Genomic DNA, 23,818 nt, shown 5'->3' on the forward strand with positions numbered 1-23,818 from the left:
TGGGAGATTCAAAGATGAATTGGTCAGTTCCTGCACTAGAGCAACTCCAAGCTGGAGGCAAGGCACAAACACATGTAATTCCAACCCACGGCGGCCAGGGAGACACGCGGGCAGAGGCATGGCTAGATGTTGTGAGATCACAGAAGGGGAGGAGGGCTTTTAGTCTGGGGGCAAGAGAGTTGTGACTGAACCTTCAGAGAGAAGTAAGAAAAAGAAGAGAACAAGAGTTCCAGGCAGAGGGCACGGCCTGATCAAAGGCTGGGTGTGTGGCAGCATGGGCTTCAGACAGAAATGGAAGTGGTTGTTTTCCAGGAGTGCAGGATGTGTGAAAAGGAGAAAGTCAAAATAAGGCTGGAAAGTTTGGTTTGGATGAAAGTAAGAAAGGCCTTAAATGACAGCAGAGTTTGGGCCAACATGAGAGCTGACGGGAGCTATGGAGGTCTGTGAGTGAAGAAGGGTCACAGTCAGAGTTTTGCTTCCAGGGACTTGATCAGGCAGTAATTAATGAAATGGAAAGGTACAAGGAGACACAGGAGGTAGGGAGGGTGCTGAGGAGGCCTGCAAAAATCCCAGAGAGAAGTTGCTATGAGTTCTTTGTGAGCAATTGCAGTCTTCTTCCCTAAGCACTGAAATCAGCTTAATAAAAGGCTTATTCAAACCCCAGCAAATCAGCAAAGGAGAGTAGCCAGCAGATGCTCTGAAGGCCAGAGAGGGGTATGAATGAAGACGGGCAGAACAATTTGGGCATGAGTTTGGACTTGGGCACAATAAGAGGCATACGAAGTCAGAAGGTAACTAGGAGGTTCTCAGAAGAGGCTGCGGAAATGGCAGCTGCCCAGGCTTGACTGAGCAGCCTGCATGCACACTGCAAAGTCTGGCAAAGCCAGAGACTGTTGGGAAGGAAGAAGAGGTTACAGACTGACCCCAGCAGCACTCACCAGGTTGGAGCAAATTAAAAAGCAAATTGGAACTGGCTAGTGAGAGAGAATCCCATCCCTGCCACTTCCAATACTGTCTTGGTCGTGGGGTCTGCAGATGGCAGAGCAAGCAGGCACAGCAATCTGCGCCCCATCAATATGATTTTTCCATGGCATCATGTTGACAGTCAGCAGCTGACACATCACCTCCCTCTGCAGGAGCATCTCTGAAGCCCCGGGGAAGGGTTTTTCCAAAGCCCAGGCAAGGATAGGAGCATCACCTCACCTGGAGAGGGCTGGGGGATTTAAAATACACTTTCACATACATCATCTCACTTTATCATCATCTTAACCGAGAGACACAGGTAGGTACTGTCATCCTCACTGTACAAAGTCCAGAGAAAATGAGGTATTGGAGAAGTCAGGAGATTTGCTCAAAACCAGGTAGCTACCTATTGGTGGAGCTTGGTGACTTACAAAACCCACTGCAACTTGAGCCTGGAAGCTGGCTGGGACATTGGGCATGTTCTGGGGCACTTCAGACACTCCCAGCTCTCTTAGGGCCATGACTGGTCTGGGGGAGAGACTGGAAGTGGGGCACACCAGCAGGGTTGGCTTCAAAGAGAATCCTGGAAATGACAAGGTTAACTGTCTTTCCTTCTTATTCCCTCCCTTCTACAAGCTACTGCTAAGTGCCTATCCTGTGCCTAGCATTGTGCTAGACATTGGTGACCACCCACCATTCTGAGGACCCCCATCCTCAGGAACCGAGTTACCCTGCCAACAATTCCCCCATACCATCTTCCCAAATGCAATGTACCATTCATTGTCCAACCTCTTGAGGCCCAAGGGGAGTCTGTGACATTTGAGCTGGGCTTTAACATATGAGTAGGAGGTCACCTTTGGACATAAGCAAGGCTTAGAGATGCTATAGGGCATGGAATGATCTGGCCAGAGTCAGGAGTACTATAAAGGGTAGGGGAGGTGGTGGAAATAAGGGAAACAGGAATTACCAGAGATGTGGAGTCGGAAGGGCCCTTGGAGGCCAACTGAAGGACATGGCTTTCACTCTGCAGTCCCTAGAAAGCCATCAGAGAGCTCTCAGCAGTAGAGTGGTAAAATCATTTCAATGCTTAGATGATGACTCTAGTAACTGCACGGAGGAAAGATGGTCCTAGAAGATATTCCAGGGAGAGGGGTTGAGAATCTGGCCACAGTGAAAGAGTGGGAATGGTGACATGGATGCCCTATTTAAGGACTTTGTTCAAAAGCCAGAAAGATGGATCTTAATGAATAAGAATTAGAATCGGGTTGGGAGGTATAAGTTGGGAAGAAGAATCAAGGTAGACTTCACAGTGATACCACTGAGGCGGGATGGAAGGAGGAAAGAGAGATAGGAAAGGTGTAATACAGAAGGAGCATGAGTTCCACTTAGGGCACATTGAGTAAGGTGTCTAGTTCCTGGGGACATGGCTAGTAGCCACATGGAGGGATGCAGAAGCCCAGCGTATAGGAAAAGAAGAGGAGAGTGTCAGAGGCTGCACAGCCAGGGATCGAGTCCTAAAGAAAGACCACTGGATGTGGCAGTTAGGAGGCTGGTCTTAGGCAGCCTTGGCAAGAGCATTATCAGGGGCAATGAAGCTGTGAAAGGGAGACCCAAGTGAGTTGAAAGTGGATAAGGGCAAAGGGACAGACAGACACAGACACAGACAGGCTCTTGTGCTCTCCCCAAGCCCCATCCCTGTCCAATCCCTCACATACACTCCTGGCAGATCAATTCTCTCCCCAGTGCATCCAGGCAACTTCTTCTACTCAAAGGAGACTATTGTGCCATTTTTCGCTTCCAAAATGAATGCCATACTTGGGACCCTAGCACCCTCTATACAATTAACAGGGCATTTGAGGTCTGCCTAACCAAGACCTGATGCTCCACTATGTGTCCCCACCAAAGACCAGATGATCTGGGATTTCCTCAACAAGTCTTGCATTTTGCTACGTCTGCACCTTTGCCATCTCCATTCCTTCTGTCTAGAACACCCTTCCTTTACATCTCCATTTGCTAAAATTTTGCCCAACCTTCCTGGCCCAGGTGCCACCTCCATTAAGAACCCTCCTCAATCCTCCAATCTAAATTAGCCTCTCCTTAACCTGAAGAATGCTTATCACAATGCATATCACAGCATAGTGGCCTCATCCCCATTCTCTATCACCACTGCACTGTAACTCCTTGAAGGCAATTGTCATATGCAGAAGGCTTTGCACATAGTAATGCTCACTATGTAACTGGCACATTGAATGCTGACCTTCTCCTCTGCTACACATCCTGTCCCACTGACATATGAGGGCTGTCCTTCACTCCTCCTTCACATCAACCAGCCAACCCATTACAATGGTGGCTCTCTCCTGACATCACTGACCCCCTACCTTTGTGCCTGCCATTAATAGAGCTATAGGTGGGCAGGAACATCCATGAGCTACTTTCCCTAAATGAGGATGTGAGATCAAAGTAGAGGCTCTGCAAATGGGCCAGAACCACGTTGGCTCTGTATTCTGTATCAGTGCCCTGCCTCAGGTCCTGCAGCACCTGAGCCACTGCATGCCACATCATCATTCCAGAATTCCTGTCTCCCGCCCCAACACAGGTGGCCACAGTCCTTTCTCTAAGGAGCTTGTCAACTTATACAGGAGTTAATATCTACACAGAGACACAGCTCCTCTCTTTCTTAGGTAGCATGTGAGTGTGAAAGGATCACAGTTTAAGCCAAGCCACATAAGGCAACAGGACGAAGAGCTCACTTCAAGATTGGCGTCATGGAGGATTTTAGGAGGGATGTGGGGTTCCACTCCACCTTAAAAGACTGGTGAAGGCTGCGGTCAGAGAAGAAGTAGGAAGCCCACCTAGATGAGGTCAGGGTATGAGATAAAGATGGGAGCCAGAATGCATGGCAGATCATTTTGGCTGAAGCAGCCAGCGTATGCAGGGAGCAGTGAGACAGGCAGAAAGATAGGTCAAGGTCAGTATGAAGAGGCTCGAACATCAGGTGATGGGCAGCCACCACTGAAGGTTTCTGAGTAAAGGACATTGTGAAAAATGTTTTTTCTTAAAGGTGGTTTAATTGGCTAGCTGTACAAAGGATAAACTGACTTGAAGAAAATCTGATACCCTGAACAGTATTAGGGTGTTTGTTGCAATAAAATAGCTTCAGATAATGAAGAGAGTGGACCAGAAGAGGTGAAAGTGGAAAGACTTCAAAGTAAAAATCAACCAAAGGTTTGTATTCTTTGGGAACCGGATCTCCCCTACCACTGGCACCATTTTGCCTGATAGGCCAGAGAGAGGTGCAGACTCTCAACTTAAGCAACTTCTCTGCCAGGAGGTACCAAAGCCCCAGTATGGTTTTATTGGTGGAAATCCAGGCAGTGAGTAATAAATGTCATTCACTCTGGTCATTTTCATTCAGGGACTGACCAAAGTCCTCTTCTCATCTTCAGCCAATGTATTTTATTCAACATGAAACTCACTATATTAATTTTTTAACATAATAAGAGTAGAAATTGTCAATTTTAGGAGCACATATGTGAATTTCCCCGCACAGGAGAGAACATGAATCCCATCAGTTAAAAATAGCAGTTGAGCTCACTTTCCCACACACACTAATTTTAATAAACTTACTCTGAAATTAGCTGCCACTATGAAGATAGCTGCTCATCGAAAATGTTCCCAGTAAGCACTAATCTTCCTTCCCAAGAGCTCAAGTACTCCCAGGAAACTCTGAATGATGCACAGTTCTGAACAGAACCCATGCTCTTCTCACCAAACTCATATCCCCTAATCTCCTGTCACTTCCAGTACCACCACCCTCCAGCCATGCAGCAAGGGCCATCTTGGACTCATTCTATTCCATCTCTCCAATCGTGCTAGCCATAACTTGCTGTAGGGGTCTTCCTTTAGAATGTTTCCCATAGCCATACCTTTTTCTCTATCCCCATCAATGCTGTAACCCCCTAACACCTCATTCATTCAAACACCCAAGCATTCATATATTCTATATGTATTGAGCACCTGCAATGGGCAAAGTACAGTGCTAAGTGCTAAGGTTACATATGGTCCCTACTCTCAAAGATTTCAAGATCTTTTGGGTCCAGTGGAAAGATAGATAAGTCAAGGGTTAGGTTGAAAACTACATGATAAGTGGTAGGACTTAGGTGCAATGGAAATAATTGAGAATGTTGATGGTGGCAGAAAAGGCTAGATTACTGGTATCTCTTCCTAACCTGTCCTTCCCTGATTCCTGGCAGGGTCACCAAATTAGTTTTTATATCATCACAGCCTGGCATAGTAACTTGCAGACAATACAGACTCAGTAACTGTTGAATTCAGTGGAAACCAACCTATCCCAAGTATTTTCATCAATTTGTACTCCAGTTAAAAAAAGCATTCAGTGCCTCCCCATTACCAGCTACATCAGGACACATCCTGCTGCCTGGCTTTTGAAGTCATTCACCATCTGGTCCTCCCTGGTTATCCAATCTCATTGTCTGCTGTACTTCAACCCAGTGATTTCTGCCTTTATCTGCAGCATCTCCACAAAGGCCATCAACTTGGCCCAGTGCTCATGCCTGCTCATGATCTCCCTTCCTGTCTTCAACCAAAGGGAAGGGGCTCAGTTAAAGTTCAACTTCTAAGAAGCTTTTCCCCACTCCATCAAGCCTCACCAACTGCCTACATTAGTGTCTAAGATCTATTGTTCGCTATTGTGCATGGTGTTTTCATCTAATAATAACAGCTAATAAGAATGAGTATTTTAAGCCAGGCGCGGTGGCTCACACCTTTAATCCCAGCAGTTTGGGAGGCTGAGACTGATGGATTGCTTTGAGCTCAAGAATATGAGACTGGTCTGGACAAGAAGGCGAAGCTCTGTCTCTCCAAAAAATAGAAAAATTAGCCAGGAATTGGTGGCTCATGCCTGTAGTCTCAGCTATTCAGGAGGCTGAGGCTGGAGAATCACTTGAGCCCAGGAAGCAGAGGTTGCAGTGAGCCAAGACTGTGTCATTGCACTGCAGCCTGGGCAACAGAGTGAGACTCTATCTCAAAAAAAAAAAAAAAAAGAGTATTTTAAAATATTAACTGACAGCCTATCTTCCCACCTTGCTTCCATTTCCTACAACCCTTACCCTAATTCTCCCCCATATATCTCTCTCCCTTTTTAAGAAGCCAGACATTCTGCCTTTACGTCTAAGAAAGGCATAGCCCAGCAGAACACAGGTAACAACTGACTGGCTTTTCCATTTTCAGGGCCTGCTTCTGAAGATATGAGGGCACAGTTGAGTCTCTCCAGTGGCGCCCTCGACCATAACTCCTCAAAAGACTAGAAAGGATCTTCCAAGTTGAGAAAAGGGCAGAATCAGAGTGCAAATGAGAGCTTGGTTATCAGTCTCCAAGGAGGAACACTGAGCTTGGCCCAATCAGCCTGCGGTCGAGAGGGCAGGGCAAGGACTTGGGGCTGAAATTTGGGGAGCACAGCTAGTTTTGATGGAAACCTGATGAGCTCGGGAATTGGAGAGGTAAGGAGCAAAGCTCTCTGTAGCGATGGCTGTTTTCAATAACCATTCATCTACTTTTGAAAAATATTGAGTTTACTGAGGTATAATTTGGAGAAAATTTCATCCCTTTTAGGTGTAAGTTTCCATGAATTGCAACAAGCTTACACAGTCATGTAACCATCATCACAATCGAGACATACAATACATCCATAAATCCAAAAGATTCCCTCATGTTTCTCTGCAGCCAATTTCCTCACCATACCTTCAGGCTCTGGTAATCATTGATCAGTTTTCTGTCTTTTTAATTTTCAGCTTTTTTTTGAAACGGAGTTTCGCTCTTGTTGCCCAGGCTGGGTTGCAGTGGCATGGTCTGGGCTCAGTGCAACCTCCGCCTCCTGGGTTCAAGCGATTCTCCTGCCTCAGTCTCCTGGGTAACTGGGATTACAGGAGCATGCCTCTATGCCCAGCTAATTTTGTATTTTTAGTAGAGACGGGGTTTCACCATGTTGGCCAGGCTGGTCTCTAACTCCCGACCTCAGGTGATCCGCCCGCCTCGGCCTCCCAAAGTGCTGCGATTACAGGTGAGCCACCGTGCCTAGCCTTAATTTTTACTTTTCAAAAATTTCATGTATACCTTGATTGTGGTGATGGTTACACCAGTGTATGCACACATCCAAATTCTCAAATTGTAAACCTAAAATATGTGCACATTTTAATATATTAATTCCACCTTAATAAAGATGTTCTTAAAAAGATAGAAGACAGCATTAATTCATGAGTACAAAATAGTCACTCATCACAAATGTTAAAACTATCAGCTTTTACCCTGTACCATGTACCCTGTAACCCACTTCCCCCAAATTAGTTATTTGGTTGTGGCTGCTCTGGGCACAGTGCCTATGGGGTAGCCCTGCTCCACAAGGAGCAGTACGTTTGCTGCTAAAATAATTTTTTTAAAAAAGAAAGTTATTCGGTTGTATACAGCTTGAGTTACATACATAGATGTGTAGACAGGTGTGGACATGTGTCCTCATTTCTCTTCAATCCTACCTAGGAGAAGGACTGCTGGGTTGTTTAGTTAAGTGTATGTTTGACTTTATAAGAAACTGCAAACCTTTTCAGAAGTGACTTTACTATTTTACATTTCCTCCAGCAATGTATGAGACTTCTAGTTGCTCTGCGTCCCTGTCAGCCCTTAGCTGATGAGTTTTGTAACTTGTTGCTTTTCCATTCTAATAGGTATGTTGTGGTATCTCACTGTGGTTTCCATTTACAGTTCCCTAATGACTAAGGATGCTGAGCCTCTACTCATTGCTTATTTGCCATCCCTCTTCTTCAGTGCAGGGTTTATTTAATCCTTTTGTGCATTTAAAAATGCAGATTGTTTCTTTGTTTTTGTTCTTTCATTTGTTTGTTTGTTTTGAGATGGAGTCGCACTCTGTCACCCAGGCTGGAGTGCACTGGTGCGATCTCGGCTCACTGCAACCTCCGCCTCCCAGGTTCAAGTGATTCTCCTGCCTCGGCCTCCCGAGTAGCTGGGATTACAGGTGCAAGCCACCATGCCTGGCTAATTTTTGTATTTTTAGTAGAGACAGGGTTTCACCATGTTGGTCAGGCTGGTCTTGAACTCCTGACTTTGTGTCCACCGCCTTGGCCTCCCAAAGTGCTGGGATTACAGGAGTAAGCCACCGTGCCTGGCCTTTCTTCTTATTGAGTAATGAGAGTTCCTTTTGTATTCTGGATACAAGATGTGTGTTCTGCACATATTTTCTCCCAGTCTGTGACTCGTTATTGTTTTAACAGAGTCCTCCAAAGAGAATAACTTTTTAACTTTGATATGTCAACCTACTTATTTTTTTCTTGATAACTTATCTTTTTCATGTCCTATATATTCCTATTCTTCGTTTCGTGTGTGTGTGTGTGTGTTTGTGTGTGTGTGACGGAGTTTTGCTTTTGTTGCCCAGGCTGGAGTGCAATGGTGTGATCTCTGCTCACTGCAACCTCCACCTACCGGGTTCAAGTGATTCTCCTGCCTCAGCCTCCTGGGTAGCTGGGACTACAGGCGCATGCCACGCCTAGCTAATTTTTGTATTTTTAGTAGAGACGGGGTTTTGCCATGTTGGCCAGGCTGGTCTCAAACTCCTGACCTCAGATGATCCACCTGCCTTGGCCTCCCAAAATGCTGACATTACAGGCGTGAGCCATGGTGCCCAGCCTACTCTTATTTCTTAATAGGACCCTCCCAAATTTAACATGGGTACATTCTGCTAAAGACTACATTCACAGCCTCTGTTACAGCTAGGAGTGGCTGTATGACTATGCTCAGACCAATGGGAGGTGAGCAGATGTGATATGTACAGTTCTCCACTCATCCCTAATTAAAGAAAAGGCCCTTGCCCTGGACTTCCCCCTTCTCTCTTTCCCGATTCCCATGGGCTGGGACACAAATGTGGCAGCAAGAAGCTTCAGCCACACAGATGAGGACCATACCCTAATCGTGGAGCAACAAGATAAAAGAAATCTGAATTCTTAGATGACTCACGGAGCAGGGCTGCCCTCCATGCCTGAAGCACCACACTCACATGAAAGAGACACAAATGTCTTACCTTATTTAAACCACTCTATTTTGGAGGCAGGCATCTTTCTTACAGTGGCTTAGACTTTACCCTAACAAATACACCTTATTTCTTAGGAAGTGAAAACTAATCCCCAATTCCCTGGACCCAGCCTTGGTGTTTTGACATGCTGTGTGCGCAACAGTTTCCTAAAGTTTCCCATAGCCCCAGGGTGATTTGAGGGCAGCATAATAATTAGCCCTAGAGTAACTCAGGGGCAGCAGAACAAATTTTATTTTATTTTATTTTATCTGAGACAGAGTTTCACTCTTGTCGCCCAGGCAGGAGTGCAGTGGCACGATCTTGGCTCACTGCAACCACTGCTTCCTGGGTTCAAGCAATTCTCCTGTCTCAGCCTCCCTAGTAGCTGGGATTACAGGTACATGCCACTATGCCCAGCTGATTTTTGCATTTTTTGTAGAGACGAGGTTTTGCCATGTTGGCCGGGCTGGTCTTGAACTCCTGATCTCAGGTGATACGCCTGCCTCCGCCTCCCAGAGTGCTGGGATTATAGACATGACCCACCGTGCCCGGCCAAATTTTAAAAATGAATAAAACTTGCCCCACCTTGGGCAAGACAGCAAAGTTCACCATGCCCAGAACAGTGAAAAGCAGTTCATCAATTTGTTCTTCATTCATCCAAAAGTAGCATGGATGTAGTGTAGACAGCCAGAGGGCCAGAGGACACCTGAGGGGGGATGAGGGAGGACTCAACAGTGACCTAGAGTGACCAAGGGCAAGATACTAGACTAAATTAGGAGAGTGTGGGTAGACAAAAACAGCCCACCCCAGCACCCCAGCCAATGACTTAGCCTTAGTCTTAGTATTTCGTAAGTCCCTTAGAATTTAAATACAAATTCAGAGAAAGGGAGTGGTGTCGCTTCATATGCAGATTACATTTCCACTACTCAAACAACAAAAACTTGTAATCAAAATTAAGGCATTATAGCAAATTATAGTTTTCACAAACCAGAGTTTCTGTCGTGAGGTTCACGCTCACTGTTCTACTGCTGCCTTGCCCAGCAGAGGCCTATGCACTCATAAGCATTATTATTTCATTTGATACTCACAATTAGGATCACCTATGAGGTAGGTACTTTTGTTACCCTATTTAAAGACGAGAAAAATGAGGCTCAGAGAAGTTACATGGTGCAGTCATTCCCTCAACATCCATTCTCCCTCTTCTGGAAAGAAGTTCCCCAGTTTTACTTGGGGATCTACCCTAGCTCCACTCACAGTCCATGTGTCCTGGGGCAGGGCTCTGAACACAACCCCGGGCCTAAAACAATCAGATCACTACCTGCCTGAGCGATTTCTTGCAGGACAGGTGAGTGATCTAAGTGGATTTAAATGGAGCATCCCAGGGTTTCACAGGATCTGCTAGAGAAGGGTCTCGTCTTCCTCTCTGGACTCGAACTTGAAAGGATGGGAGGCTGAAACTAACGCCAGGCAGCAAGCAGACTCAAAGATGGAGAGAAACTGTCTGAGTGTTGAATCAGCCGAAAGCCAGCCCTAGCATGGAATTAATTATTAGTCATATTAGTTATATTCACTTCCAAGGGCTGCCATAACAAATGATCACAAACTGGGGGACTTAAAACAACAGAATTCAACTGTTGCACAGTCCTGGAAGTTAGAAGTCCAAAATTAAGGTGTTGGCAGGACCGTGTTCCCCAGTGAGGCTCTCGGGGAGGATTCTTCCTTGCCTCGTCCTAGTTTCTGGTGGTCACCAGCAATCTTTGGCTTTCTTTGGCTTGTAGCTGCATGACTCCAGTTTCTGCCTCTGTTGTCACATGCCTTCTTCTGTCTGTGTCTTCACATTGTCTTCTCTTTGTGCATCTCTGTGCCCAAATTTGCCTCTTCTGATAAGGACACCAGGTCACTGGATTAGAGCCCACCCAAGATGACCTCATCATAACTTGATTACATCTGCAAAGACCCTACTTCCAAATAAGGTTCCATTCACAGGTGTTTGTGTGGTGGCAGTTGAGGGGAGGGTGTTAGAACTTGAACACATCGTTTTGGGGACACAATACAACCTACAACATCAGCCAATAAATTGCCTCTAAGCTGATCCACTTTGGTTTGGGTTTTTCATCTTTTGTACCAAGAAAAAGGCAGGGCCGAGACTTCTCCCCAGGTCTCTTATTATCTTTAGAGTCTAAGTCAACAACTGAAACCCAAAGCTGGGTCTTTACCTTAATTAACCACAGAGCTGGACTCTATACCTACTCAACCTCTCCTTTCCAAATATCAGTGGCTAGGCCAGGCACGGTGGCTCATGCCTATAATCCCAGCACTTTGGGAGGCTGAGGCAGAAGGATTCCTTGAAGCCAGGAGCTCAATATCAGCCTGGGCAACATAGCGAGACCCTATCTCTACAAAAAAAAAAAAAAAATTGGCTGGGCATGGTGCCACGTGCCTGTAACCCCAGCTGCTCAGGAGGCTGAAGCAGGAGAATCCCTTGGGCCCAGGAGACAGAGGCTGAAATGAGCCATGATCGCACCACTACACTCCAGCATGGGCAACAGAGTGAGACCTCATCTCTAAAACAACAACAAAAACCAAAAATCAGTCTCTACTTTGGGCGGAGGCCCACAGTTAACTGTCTTCTGCCTCCGGGCCCCTGCATACAACATGCTCAAGGAATAGGAGATTGATTGCTATCTAACCAAAATTCAAATAGTGAAATGGAATTATGTATAGTTTATCACAGAGTGGTGGGCTGAGCGATGACCAGGATTTTTATCTTGGAAATAAAAAGTTGTTGATTGCTTGCATATCTGCACTTCAAGATGTCTCCAATTTTGAAAGCTCACCTCAGGTGGCGATAAGAATATCTGCCCCTCCCCAGACATTTAATTTCCCAAACAGAACCCCGGTCATGCTTCTTTCACACGCATGGGTGTGTTTACTTCCAGGCCTGAAAGAAGGCTGTAATTTCAGCTTATTATACCAAATATATGAAAATAAAACTGACCTCTGTAGGATTGTTTTAAATGAAAACTGCTTCCTAGAGGCAAGTGGAGGAAGCAAACTGATTGAAAGAGAGGACGGGGCTCTGGGCAGGTGATGGACAGGGGATCCAGGGTGGGAGACAGCACCCAGGACTTCTGCAGAAATAAATGCAAGCCCACGAAAATCCCATGTAGTCCAGATTAGCTGTGCAGTGATGTCTTCCACAGGTCCTTCTGCCAGGTCCCCAAACCACTTCGTAACACCACAGCTGCTGAGCACACTCTTTCCTGAATCTTACCTGTCTGGTACCAGACCCAGTCACACCCATGGAACCCCTGCCAGCCAAACTTGACTGGGCAGGGGAATCACCTGGGCAGCTCAGCTTGTAAGAAAGGCAGATCAGGGGGCTGCACCCCCAGGCACTTTTCAGCAGTAGGTGTATTAGTTTCCTGTGGCTGCTTGATATGGTTTGGCTCTGTGTCCCCACCCAAATCTCATCTTGAATTGCATTCCCGTAACTCCCACATGTTGTGGGAGGGACCTGGTGGGAGATAATTGAATCATGGGGCTAGTTTCCTCCATAATGTTCTCGTGACAGTGAATAAGTCTCATGAGATCTGATGGTTTTATAAAGAGGAGTTCTCCTGCAGAAACTCTCTCTCTTTGCCTGCTGCCATCCATGTAAGATGTGACTTGCTCCTCCTTGCCTTCCAGCATGACTGTGAGGCCTCCCCAGTCATGTGGAACAGTAGGCCCATGAAATCTCTCTTTATTTTGTACATTACCCAGTCTCAGGTATGTCTTTATAAGCAGCATGAAAACAGACTAATACATTGCTATAACAAATGATCATAAATGGGGTGGCTTAAAACAACAGAAGTGTATTCACTCACAGTTATAGAGGCCAGAAGTCCAAAATCAAGGTGTCAGCAGTTGTTTTTTTCTGGGGACTTTGAGGGAGAATCTGCCTCTTCCAGCTTCTGGGAGCTGCCAGCGACCTTTGGCATGCCTTGCCATGTGGCTGCATCACTCCAATCTCTACCTCTGTCTTCACGTGGTCTTCCTTTCATGCATCTCCGTCTTCCCATAGCCTGCTCCCTTGTGTGTCTGTGGCTTAAATCTCTGTCCTTTCTCTTCTAAGATATTAGTCATTAGATTTAGGACCTACCCTAAATCCAGGGTGATCTCATCTAAAGATCCTTAACTTGATCATATCTGCAAAGGCCCTATTTCCAAATAAAGTCACATTCGCAGCTACTGGGGTTAGGTCTTGGATGCATCTATGGCGGGGAGGCGAGGGGAGCGGGATACATAATTCAACTCACTAGAGTAAATTTGGAAGAGACCCATAAACTTGAATTTTTCACAGGCACCCAAAATGACTCTGATGCAGGTGATCTGTAGTCCATACTCTAAGAAACACCAAGCCAGTTGCTGCGGACTCAAAGTTGAATCAGACATGGTCTCCTTCCTTGGGGAGCCTGCCATCTAGCAGAAGATACAGACAGATGAGCAATGATTAAAATAGAAAGTGTGGCCTAGCGAGGCTCAGACAAGCAAGGCTCAAGCAATGAGTCAGACAGACCAGGATTCAAATCCTGCCTCTTCCACTTACCAGATGTGAGGCTCTGTGCAAGTTCCTTAGCCTGTCTGAGCCACTGTTTCCTTATCTGTAAAATAAGAAAGAATTCCTACCTTATGTCATTGTGAATACGAGGCCAGGTAAAATGCTTAACATGAAGGATGCACTCAAGAAATAGTCATTAGTTATTATTAAGGTGGGAAGTAAGTTAGACCCATTTTCACCTCCCCCATGGCCCCTGGCTATGTGGCCACCTCATGTTTGTGAAGTTAAGGAGGTATTACTCTGGAGAAACTCTGCTGCGATGGGCAGGAAAACTCCTGAAGGACCTACTTCAGGATTCACTGACTTATTCAACAAGCATTTTTCGAGCACCTGCTGCATACAGAGCTCAGTGTATAGGCCCTGGAAATAAAGAACCAAACAAAGCACAGGGCCTAGTGAGGAAGCCCATTGTTACAATAATGTGGTCAGGGCAAGGTGGAGGTAAGCCCAGCCAACTGAGGGACACCCCATGCCATTTAGCACTTGAAGCCATTCCATCCTTTAGTTCACTCTCACTGTCTACGGTGTGACCTTCCTCCCAGACTATATCATGAAACCCCCAGGAGTTCTTTGAGGGTAGGGGAGTTCTTTGTCTTATTCACCACTGAATCCCAAGCACCTCACAATGTACCTGACTCCTAACAGGCACCTGATATGCAATTGTTGGAGTAGTGAAGATTCTGCTGCTATTTAAGGGCCTAACACTGGACTTCTAAGAAGAACTACCTCCAGCCTCCTTGACTACTAAGTATGATTCTTGATGGGACCAGAAACAAGGTCCCCAGAGGATCTGCCCCTTAACATAAAGCCTGGCAGTTTAAGAAGATGGAGCCAGGCTGCAATACAATGGATCATAACACCAGACAGTTAGGAGAGCTTTCAACTACTAGACCAATGCTGAGCAAACTAAACTAGGGCAGGAGCTACCGCAAGTCATTCCTCTTCAGAAACACAACGCTCTGCACACACTGGGCATGAAGCACTATTATCAGACTGACCTGGAGACCCAGAAAACGATGAAAGGAGTGAGACAGTAGAGGGTTTCCCTTCCCATACCTATCCACAAGGGAAGGAAAAGAGCAAACCGATACACTCTGCATTGTGTGCACAGGATTAAAGAAAAGGAAGCCCCAAGTTGGCCTTGGGCTGGAGCTTGGTTCTCAGAAGGGAGAAATTCCCCAGCATGGGTAACACCAGGAACTGCCCCCACAAATGGTGGCAAACCAGGGCAACTTACCTGCGAGAGGGAGACATCCGCATTCCCTCTCACCTGGAGAGGCCAGCAGCTTCTCCCGGCAGGCCGGCAAACTCTTAAGGGGGACTGAAGAGCAAATAGCATAGGAGCCTGACGACCCCCGGGGTATGTTTATGACAAAAGAGTCGCAGGGCAGGGGGACACGGTGTTTTGTGCTTCCACAAATCGAATCACTTCTGCAACTGTGTTTCACTTTTTTGATAAATGCCCCTCCCCACCTTACACATGGTAGGCCTGCAGTAGACACGTGTTGATTGAATTGAGCAAGTGAATGAGTGAACGGCTGCAGCGGACCCCCGAACTCCCCCAACTCGAACCACCGCCGCAGGTAATTCCACCTGGCCCAGGTGCCACCCCAAGGCTCGGATTCTCCCCCATGGCACCACCTTCCCGTTTCAGTCCCAGGCGTCCAATGGCTTGGCTCCACAACAGTGGCGAGCGGGCAGGCAGGTGGGGCTTGGCACCTTCTGCTCCCGGATCCCAGGGCTTCAGCCTCCAATCCAGGGCCAACCCCTGCCTTAGGGGGAAGGCCCCTCCCCAAAGGCTGACACCAGATGGCGCGGAAGAAAGTGGCGCCCGCGCAGACCTGAAAGTGCGGGAGGAGCGGCGCACCTGGCGGGGTCGCGCGGGGGCGGCAGCCGCGGCCACTTGGGGTGCGCGACCCCCGCTCGTCCCTCCCCGCTCGGCCTCTCTGGGGGCGCGGGCCCAGGGCTAGCGGCCGCTTGGCCCGGCCCATCCCGCCTGGCCGGCGCCGCGGCCTCACCTCGCTCACCAGCCCCTGCCAGTCGCTCTCAGTCCGGTCGCCGTTCATGGCCTCCTCCTCCATGCACGGGCCGGCCTCCTGGACCCCCGCCGCCTCCTCCTCCTCGCGGCGTCGCGTCGCGTCGCCGCCGCCGCCCGGGCCCCGCGCGGCCCCGAGAGGGCCCGGCGCCTCCGAGCCGCTGCGCCGCCGCCTCCCGCGGCCGCCCGCGCTGTTGACTCCACGTCAGCCTCCGCCGGAGGAAAGGGAGGAGGGGCGCGGCCGCCGGGGCCGCAGACACAGCCCGGGCCGCAGCCGAGCCCCGCCGGGCCCGCCCCGCGCCCGCCCCGCGCCCCCTGCCCGGCCTCTAGGCAAGGGGAAGCCGGGGTCTCAGCCTACAGGTCACTCCGGACCCCTCAGCGCTCTCTGCGCGGGAGGCGGGCCCCACGGGCAGGCCTGTGTCCCACGCAAGAAGCAAATCCCCAAATCCAGTCCTTCTCGGACCACCATCACGACTCCCACCCCTAGAATGCAAGCTCCCTGAGGGCAGGGGTTTCCCTGGCTCGCAGATGCGCCTTTGGCAAGCCCTGGCCCATAGGAGATGCTCTGCAAATATTTATTGGATGAATATTTGTTGAGCGCAAGAATGAATGAACCACGTTTTATTATATACTTAGCATTGTTTTTTAAACTATTAATATTTGCTTATATTTTTTTTTTAACGTATCAGCTGTCATAAATAGAACGCAAATGTAAAAATTGAAAATAAAGCATTATTCAATTCTAAATAGGGCCAAAAACTCTGAGGGGGATGGTTAGCCTGGGTTGAGAGAGATGTCAAAGACAAATTGGCACTGGTGGCATTCCATGGCTCATGCCTGTAATCCCAGCACCTTGGGAGGCTAAGGCAGGAGGATCCCTTGAGGGCAGGAGTTCAAGACCAGCCTGGGTCACAAAGCGAGACACCCCCTCTTTACAAAAAATAAAATAATTAGCAAAAAGGGAAGGCATTGGCATTAAGCTGAGACTTCTCCTAAGAGGAAGGACTGAAAGAGAATGACAGAGGGAAGGTGAATCACACACATAAGTCAATCGTATTCAAGGTGGTGTTGCTGTGACACCTAAAATCCCCTCTTGGACCGCCATCAATAGTGAGCCCTCTGTACTCGCAGAAACGCTATGTGTGGAGATAAGCAAGTAGGTTGAGAAGTTGTGAACCCATTGTACAGTTGTGGAAGCATGATTGCCAACATTTATTTATAATTTTTAGCCCCTGTTGATCCTGGATCAACCCTGTGAAATGGATGTTATCCCCATTTATCAAATGGGGAAACTGAGGCCTGAAACGTGGAGAAACAGGGACTCAACTAGGACTTCTTGTTCTAGCATCTTGGAAATCTAAGAATGAAGTATCACCTTGAAAGTTTGTTCTTGGCCTTGTTTTGCACATGGTAGATTGTTTGCAAAATGGCAGCAATCATTCCCCTTCTTTGTCCCTTGCCCTGCCACTGTCTCTAACTTTCACTCTGTGCTCAGTCATGTAACTTGCTTTGGCCAAAGCAACGTTTGTACATGTGTTACCAGAAAAAAAGAAAAGAAAAAAAGACTTTTAAAGCAATTGTGCATTGGGATTTAACTCGTGGTTCTGCTCTTGGAAACCTGTGATCACCACCATGTAAATAAGCTCAGAATAGCTTGCTGGTTAAGGTAGGATTCCCAACCAACAGTCAACCATCACCAGATGTGTGAGTGAGGCTATTGCCTGCCGCCCCCTCCACACTCCCCCCACTCCCATCCGCACAGCTGATGACAAGCACATGAGTGAGCCCAGCTGAGACCAGCTGAAGAACCACCCAGCTGAGCCTTGCTCAACTAGCTGACTCACAGCATCACATACTAAATAAGTAGTTGTAGTTTAAGCCACTAAGTTTTAGGGCGATTTGCTAGGTATCAACAGGTAACTGAAATGGATAGTGACACAACTGATGAAGGGCCTGAATGGCTTGAACTCTCCCTGGCAGCCCTTCAAAAAGCAATAGTCCCTGGCATCATAATCTAAAGAAAATTTTACAACGGACTGGCTGGCCAGGAGCTAAGAAAAGGAACCAGTATACTAGTCAGCACATTGGTTTTCTGCCTGTTGTATACAACTGCAACACTCATCCTAGGGAAGTTCAATAACATTGCACACCATGGTCCCTGTCGTACGGGGCTTGCAAACTAATGTGCTAGAGAACAGCAGAAAAAAAGGTGGGGCTAGAATGCAGCTAAAGCTTCTGGTCTTCTGACCATTCTGGGCTGCCTAACTCATTATCTTTTTAATCTAAGGAGGTAGAAAGAAGGTCATCCTTGAGCTGAATGTCTAGAGTTAATTAACTCAGTGCCAAGCACTTGTTCCTAAGCCTAATGTCTCATGCCTAAAAAGCAAGGTACTGTCTGCCAATATATTGCCCTCTGGCAAACCATCTGTTTTCATCCTGACCTGTGGATAAAATAGACTGTAGGAAAAGTGGGCAGAACTTGGTCCATCTGCCTTTCGAGCCTCCTTGTCTGCACCTTGCTCTCTGCCTGCATTCAGGTGGGAAAGCCCATTCCAGTTTCCACAGTTAGCTGAGCCCTTCATGATATACCACTGCTCCTTTGGCGCCCTCACTGGTATTTCAGGCAGCAGGACAGACAATCAATAAGCGTTGGGAGCCAAGAAATCTTTGCATTCCAGACTATGTGCCTTTAAGACCACTCTCCCTGTGACTCCATTTCCCCTATTTGCTTTCCTTCTCCGAAGTAAGTCAGACAGTTATTACGGTATTTAAAAATAAAGCTGGGGAGCAAAATCAAACCATGGCAAGCCTCTACCCTCCCCAGCATGTGGAGAGACTTTCAGCTCGGTTGAAACAGCATCTCTAGCTGCCTGGGTTTTCCTTAGAGGTTTCATGCCCCAAGTGCCAGCTCAAACCTGCTTCGCTTATGAGATGTGATGAAATCACAAACCAAGGCAATGTAGCTGCAAGCGATTCTTTTTTATCTCTTTTCATTTATGTAGCCTGACATTGAGTAATAATAATAATTAAATTCAGTTTAAGCTTTTAGGCACCTATACCAGAAGGCCTTTAGATACCTCATCAACAGCAGCCCAGACTGACAAAAAAAGGGAGCTAATTATATTGTGGTTAACTTTTTTCAAAGAAAAAATAAACCCATACACCAACTATCTTTATCCCTGATAAAAGCAGTACATTAACTGTCCCATCCGACAGTCCATTTGCACAGGACCATTTTAAAACCTGGTGCCCTTGTCTTAAATGTGCCACCCTGTTACAAAGTATTGAAACGTTTGCTTTAGCCTCTATTTTCACATCCTCTTAGCTTTCTGAAAACTCATCTCTAGGGACCTAATTTTTCCATATATATTCATAGCCCCAGGACCAGTTTTATTGATTTATTTATGTGCACCTATAGTGTTAGAAGAAAGTACTTAGATGCTTTTGAGTGATGCTTTTCACTTTTAAAAGTTTGAGAGGGTTTTAGACATGGAAACTCCAAAATAGCTTAATCTAAAAACTTGAGCCAGCACAGACTGAAACAAACAAAAAATCTCTGGAGAGATTGGGAAAGAAAGGATGATTTGAACTTATTGTTAGCAACCTAAGCTCTCATTATGGGCTCTATACTGACTTGCAGGAAGACTCTGGCCAGGTCTCAGCGGCCCCAGACACGCGGGAAAGCCCTAAAGCTTTTGATGTGACTTCTCCAGACAGTATTTCAGTTCAAATTCCGGCTGCCCAAGCAAAATTCTGGCTGTTGGAGTTCTCATTAAAGGAAACTAAGCAAATCTCCAGTAGAGATTTTGGCCGGGCTTCTCTCTGAACCATATAGTTGGGGCAATATTCATGGCCATTTTTTTTCCCCAGTGACTTTTGTCCTGCCTTAATTAAGAAACTCAATCTGGGCAGAAAATGATTCATAATGACTGTGGTTTATAATGGTGTGTGTGGGGGGTGTGTGTGTGTACATATATATATTTATTAATTAGCTCTATATGAGCCAGGAGGGCCATTTTGACAGGTCCTGCCAGGAGCCCCTATAGCCTGGCTGCTAAACTACTTCATTTGCTCTTGGTTTTAACCAGGATCAGGAGACTGCAGGTCCTGATGAGTGCCACAGCCAGGCCTCCTGCAGAGGCCTGAGACCTGAGGTCCCCTGGCCTCAATTCTGTAGAAGGTACGCCTCTCTCTCCTCCCCCTACCTCGAAGTTCTCTGGGAAGGACCTCATCCATCATTTCCCTACAGAGGGCCAGCAGCCAGACACCAGAGGGGCAGATGGGGGATTCTGGCCGGGTTCCTGACTCAGGGAATCCTCTGTGTCTCTTAGACCCCTGAGCTCCCAGGTCCTCTCACGGCCACCCCCGCCAAGCCCTCCCTGCCCAGCGGCAAACAATCAGCACGAGCTGCTCCCCTCCAGCCCCACTGGCTGCCAATCAGCCAGGCAGCAGGGGGTGGAAGGAAGTTGCACTCCCTGCTGAACTGCCGCGCTCACAGTGGCTGAGTGGGGCTGATGACGGCCTGGCAGGCCGGGGACCCGCAGTTGTCATCCTAAGGGGGCACAGGCTTGAGCGTGATTGACTTGGGCGTTGTGGGAGACAAGGGGGGGGGCGAGGAGCAGAGGCGGAAAAGCCACTCCTTGGCTGTTGGAGGGGTTCCCAGAAGGGGGACTAAGATGTCAGGAGGAAAGGAGGATGATCGGAAAGGAGCTGAGAGACAGAGGGAGAGACAGGGCCTGGGGCACCGGAGGAGAGGCCCAAAGATAAAGAACCACGGGAGGAGAGCGGAAAACCATGGGCGTCAGCGGGGTGGGGAGGAACCTAACCCCAGGCTGGTGGGGAAAGTGGATCGAGATGCAGCCCATGGAAGGAGTTAAATGGAAAAGAGACAGGAAAAGTCATCTGCTCTCAGATTATTCAAATTTGTTGTACTTATTGATAATGTATTTCATTTCTTCTGCGTGGGGGGGATATGATTCAGCACAAATTTGATGTAAATTTATGGAAATGGAAACGCAGAGAGGCAGCAGGGCCTGTGCTGCTGACGGGTTAGCAGCATGGCCCTTGGCGAAATGGAGGTTACTGCACCCTGGACTTGGGGAGCTGAAAATAGAAACGTCAGACTTGGGGGCCACTGGCCTCTCCTGCAGGCCAGAAGAGGGACTGACCCTGTCACTCTGGAAGCCTTATGAAAAAAAAAATCTGATGAATGTCTAAAATAGGATCACCTACATTGCCCTCCTATCTAATTTTTGTCTTAGGGTGGGGAACAATCTTTAGCCAGTGGATATGGGTGGAAAATGAGAAAAAAGAAGAGAGTAAACATGATCAAGGACCTACTGTGTACACGGAAATCACTAGTGAAATGACAGAAATGATTTTTCTTCTGTACTATAGAAGAATAACGGGGCTTGGGGAAGGGGAAAAAAAAAAACAAAGAAAACAATTTGATCCAGAAGGTGAAAAGGTGGCATTTCATATAAATGGCCAGTGCTGGTAAAATATTTATTGTCCATTAGGCTATCCTTCAGAACATCGGACGTTGATTTTTATCCACCTCCACCCCCACACCAGGTCATGGCATTTGTCTAATGATGTGCCTCTCCCAGTTGGTAGCAACCTCTCTAGCCTGGCTGTGACCAAGACAGCACATCAAACCTTCCACAGTAGGAGAATTGCCTCCCTGGGCCAGGCCTTGCTCTGCATCTTACAATTGCATTGAAACAGGAGATTCATGACTCTAAGGTGCAAAGCCAGACTAAAGAGTTTTACTATTCCTCCATTCCTGTTAGAGACAGATTTTACCAGCACTGGTTCCTGCATTTGGCCAAAGCTGCAATTCCTTTCTTTGTCCACAACTTTCTGGGTTCCTGAGTTGCTGGGGCTCCCTTGGTCTGAGGGTAGAAAAGAGGAGTTGATCTGCAGCTCACAGCCATGGTGTGTCAGTGTATTGGGGCAACTGTTTCAAAGTAGGAGTGATCTGATCACTTTTATTATATCGGTAGGGCAGAAGTTGCCAGCGCTTGGTGACATTCATTCCATTGCTTTGTCCTCATTCAGTCAAATTTCTCTTTGTTCTCTAATAGAAACTCAAATGGCAAGTAAACATGATTTCTAGATAGACACTGTCAACAAGGGTGTTTGCCAATATATCATGTCCCCTGCTATTGCACCGAGCAGCTTACCTTTGGGAAAGAGGTACATGGATACCCCTTCTATATCTACATATGACACATTGGTTGCCACTTACTAGCCCCATTTGTTTCCATGATACAGGAAAAACAATCTTAAGGTGCTGTAAGAGAGACTTAGCAGGGTCTCCTGTAACATACTGGGTCATTAACTCAATAAGCCTTTCTTGAGCTTCTCTTATATGCTGAACTAGGCTGTGAGGATGACAACCAGGACCCAGACCTCTGTCCTCAAGACTTTTGGAGTATGATAGCCATGTTCCCAAGAAGCTTAATACTGCAGAAACACAGAGAAACACCCCAGAATTGGACTTTAGCTGTGATGTGAGACACAAAAGCCTTTCAGCAACTGGAAATGAACCATAAAACTAGGTCCATTGGTACACATAAATATGGTTAAAATAGTAAATTTTATGTTATGTATATTTTACTGTTAAACAACACTAACAACCTTGGTGGGCAGGGGGTGGGAACTGAAAGGAAAACCAGGTCTATCTGGAAAGCTCTGGGAGGGGCAGGATTGAAGACTACCAAGATGTGGAAAGCATGAATGGGTGATTATACTCACCAAATCTCAGAATATTTGAAAACAAGGAGCAATGACCCTCTCCAAGGTGAAGGAAGTAGTAATTGGACAAAACATTTAAAAAGGGAGCAGTGGGTTGGAACAGCAAGCATAACACCTTAATCTTTCTGTGAATTAGTGTTGTCACCTCCACCATGGGCAGATTGGGCCAGATGATCTTGAAGGCCTGTGACTCTATGAAATTAATTTTACATTTGAGTGGGGAATTTGTTTAAAAGGTTAGTGAAGGTGCTGTTACTATTATCCGAGAAAGATTGTAGTAACTTAGCACATAGAAATATTAAGAATCAGAGCTCTGGACCCCTTGCTATACAAGAGAAGATATGGAGGCCCAGAGAGATAAAGCAATGTGCCCAAGGTCACAAAGTATATTAAGAACAAGGCTGTGGCTACAGCCTGGAACTTTCAATTCCCATGTCCTGGCTCCCTCACAATGCTTAGAAGTTGAAGGTATTTGAAGTTCATGAAGAGCAGAATTCTGGTTGTCTATTGCTATACAATAAGCCACCCAAAACCTGTGGCTTAAACATTGGTTTATAACCATCTCTTCTGGTTTTGTGACTGGGCTCTGCTGGGTGGTTTTCATGTGGAGTTTCCTGGGTGAATGTAAATGATGGCCACAGCTGTGGTTATCTGAAGGCTCAACTACACTGGACATCCAAGACAGCCCACTCACATGGCTGGCCATTGGCTGGGAGCTTAGCTGAGGCTGTCAACTGAAGCCCCGCCTCATGTCTTTTCATGCTTGGCTCCCCACAACATGGCAGCTTACCAAGGGAGCTTCTCACAACATGACAGCTGGGTTCCCAGTAGGAGCTTCCCAAGAGCTAATGTTCCAAGGGAGAGGAAACAGAAGTTACCAGTCCTCTTAAAGTCTAGCCCTGGAACTGGCATAGAGTCACTTCCACCATATCCTATTGGTCAAAGCATTGAAAACCAGGTCAGCCCAGATGCAGAGGGGTGGATGAATAGACTCCACCTCTAGATGGTCATAGAGTGGAGCCATGTCTGTACAGGAAGGGAAGGATTTGATTACCTCCATCTTTGGAGACAAGCTGCCATAGCAGCAATTCTGATTTTTACCATGAATTATTCTTCCATGTCCTGTTTGGAAAAAATATATATTAGACAAGTATTAACCAAGCCTGACATTGTTTATCTTAATGGAAACAAAATCAATTAAATTTAGGCCTCAATACCTATATATTTTTAGAACCTACCAGTTCAGGGGTGACTTAAGCCAATCCATGGCATAGGAGAGTTCCTAAAGAAATTGTCACTGAGGAATGTATGAGAACATCTAGCATGGAAAAGAAGGTGAGACAGTCAGCAACAGGTACTGAGA

General features: G+C 46.9%; 1 protein-coding gene across 4 annotated transcripts in view; it reads right to left on the bottom strand.

The window, feature by feature from the left end:
- Window positions 1-15,911, bottom strand: part of CCDC149 (coiled-coil domain containing 149) — a 104,989-nt gene extending 89,078 nt beyond the window's left edge. For 2 of the 4 annotated variants that reach the window (XM_024246356.3, XM_054553783.2), the window contains exon 1: window positions 15,680-15,911. In XM_024246356.3, coding sequence (XP_024102124.1) covers window positions 15,680-15,742 — 63 coding nt within the window. In that variant the 5' untranslated portion in view covers window positions 15,743-15,911. Of the gene's footprint in view, window positions 1-12,927; window positions 13,523-13,649; window positions 13,710-15,679 lie in introns of those variants that run through there. The other 2 variants (XM_063723341.1, XM_054553784.2) reach the window with 2 other exon arrangements.
- Between the last annotated feature and the right edge of the window lie 7,907 nt (window positions 15,912-23,818).

The sequence above is a fragment of the Pongo abelii genome, chromosome 3, assembly GCF_028885655.2.
Source record: "Pongo abelii isolate AG06213 chromosome 3, NHGRI_mPonAbe1-v2.0_pri, whole genome shotgun sequence".
Lineage (NCBI taxonomy): Eukaryota > Metazoa > Chordata > Mammalia > Primates > Hominidae > Pongo > Pongo abelii.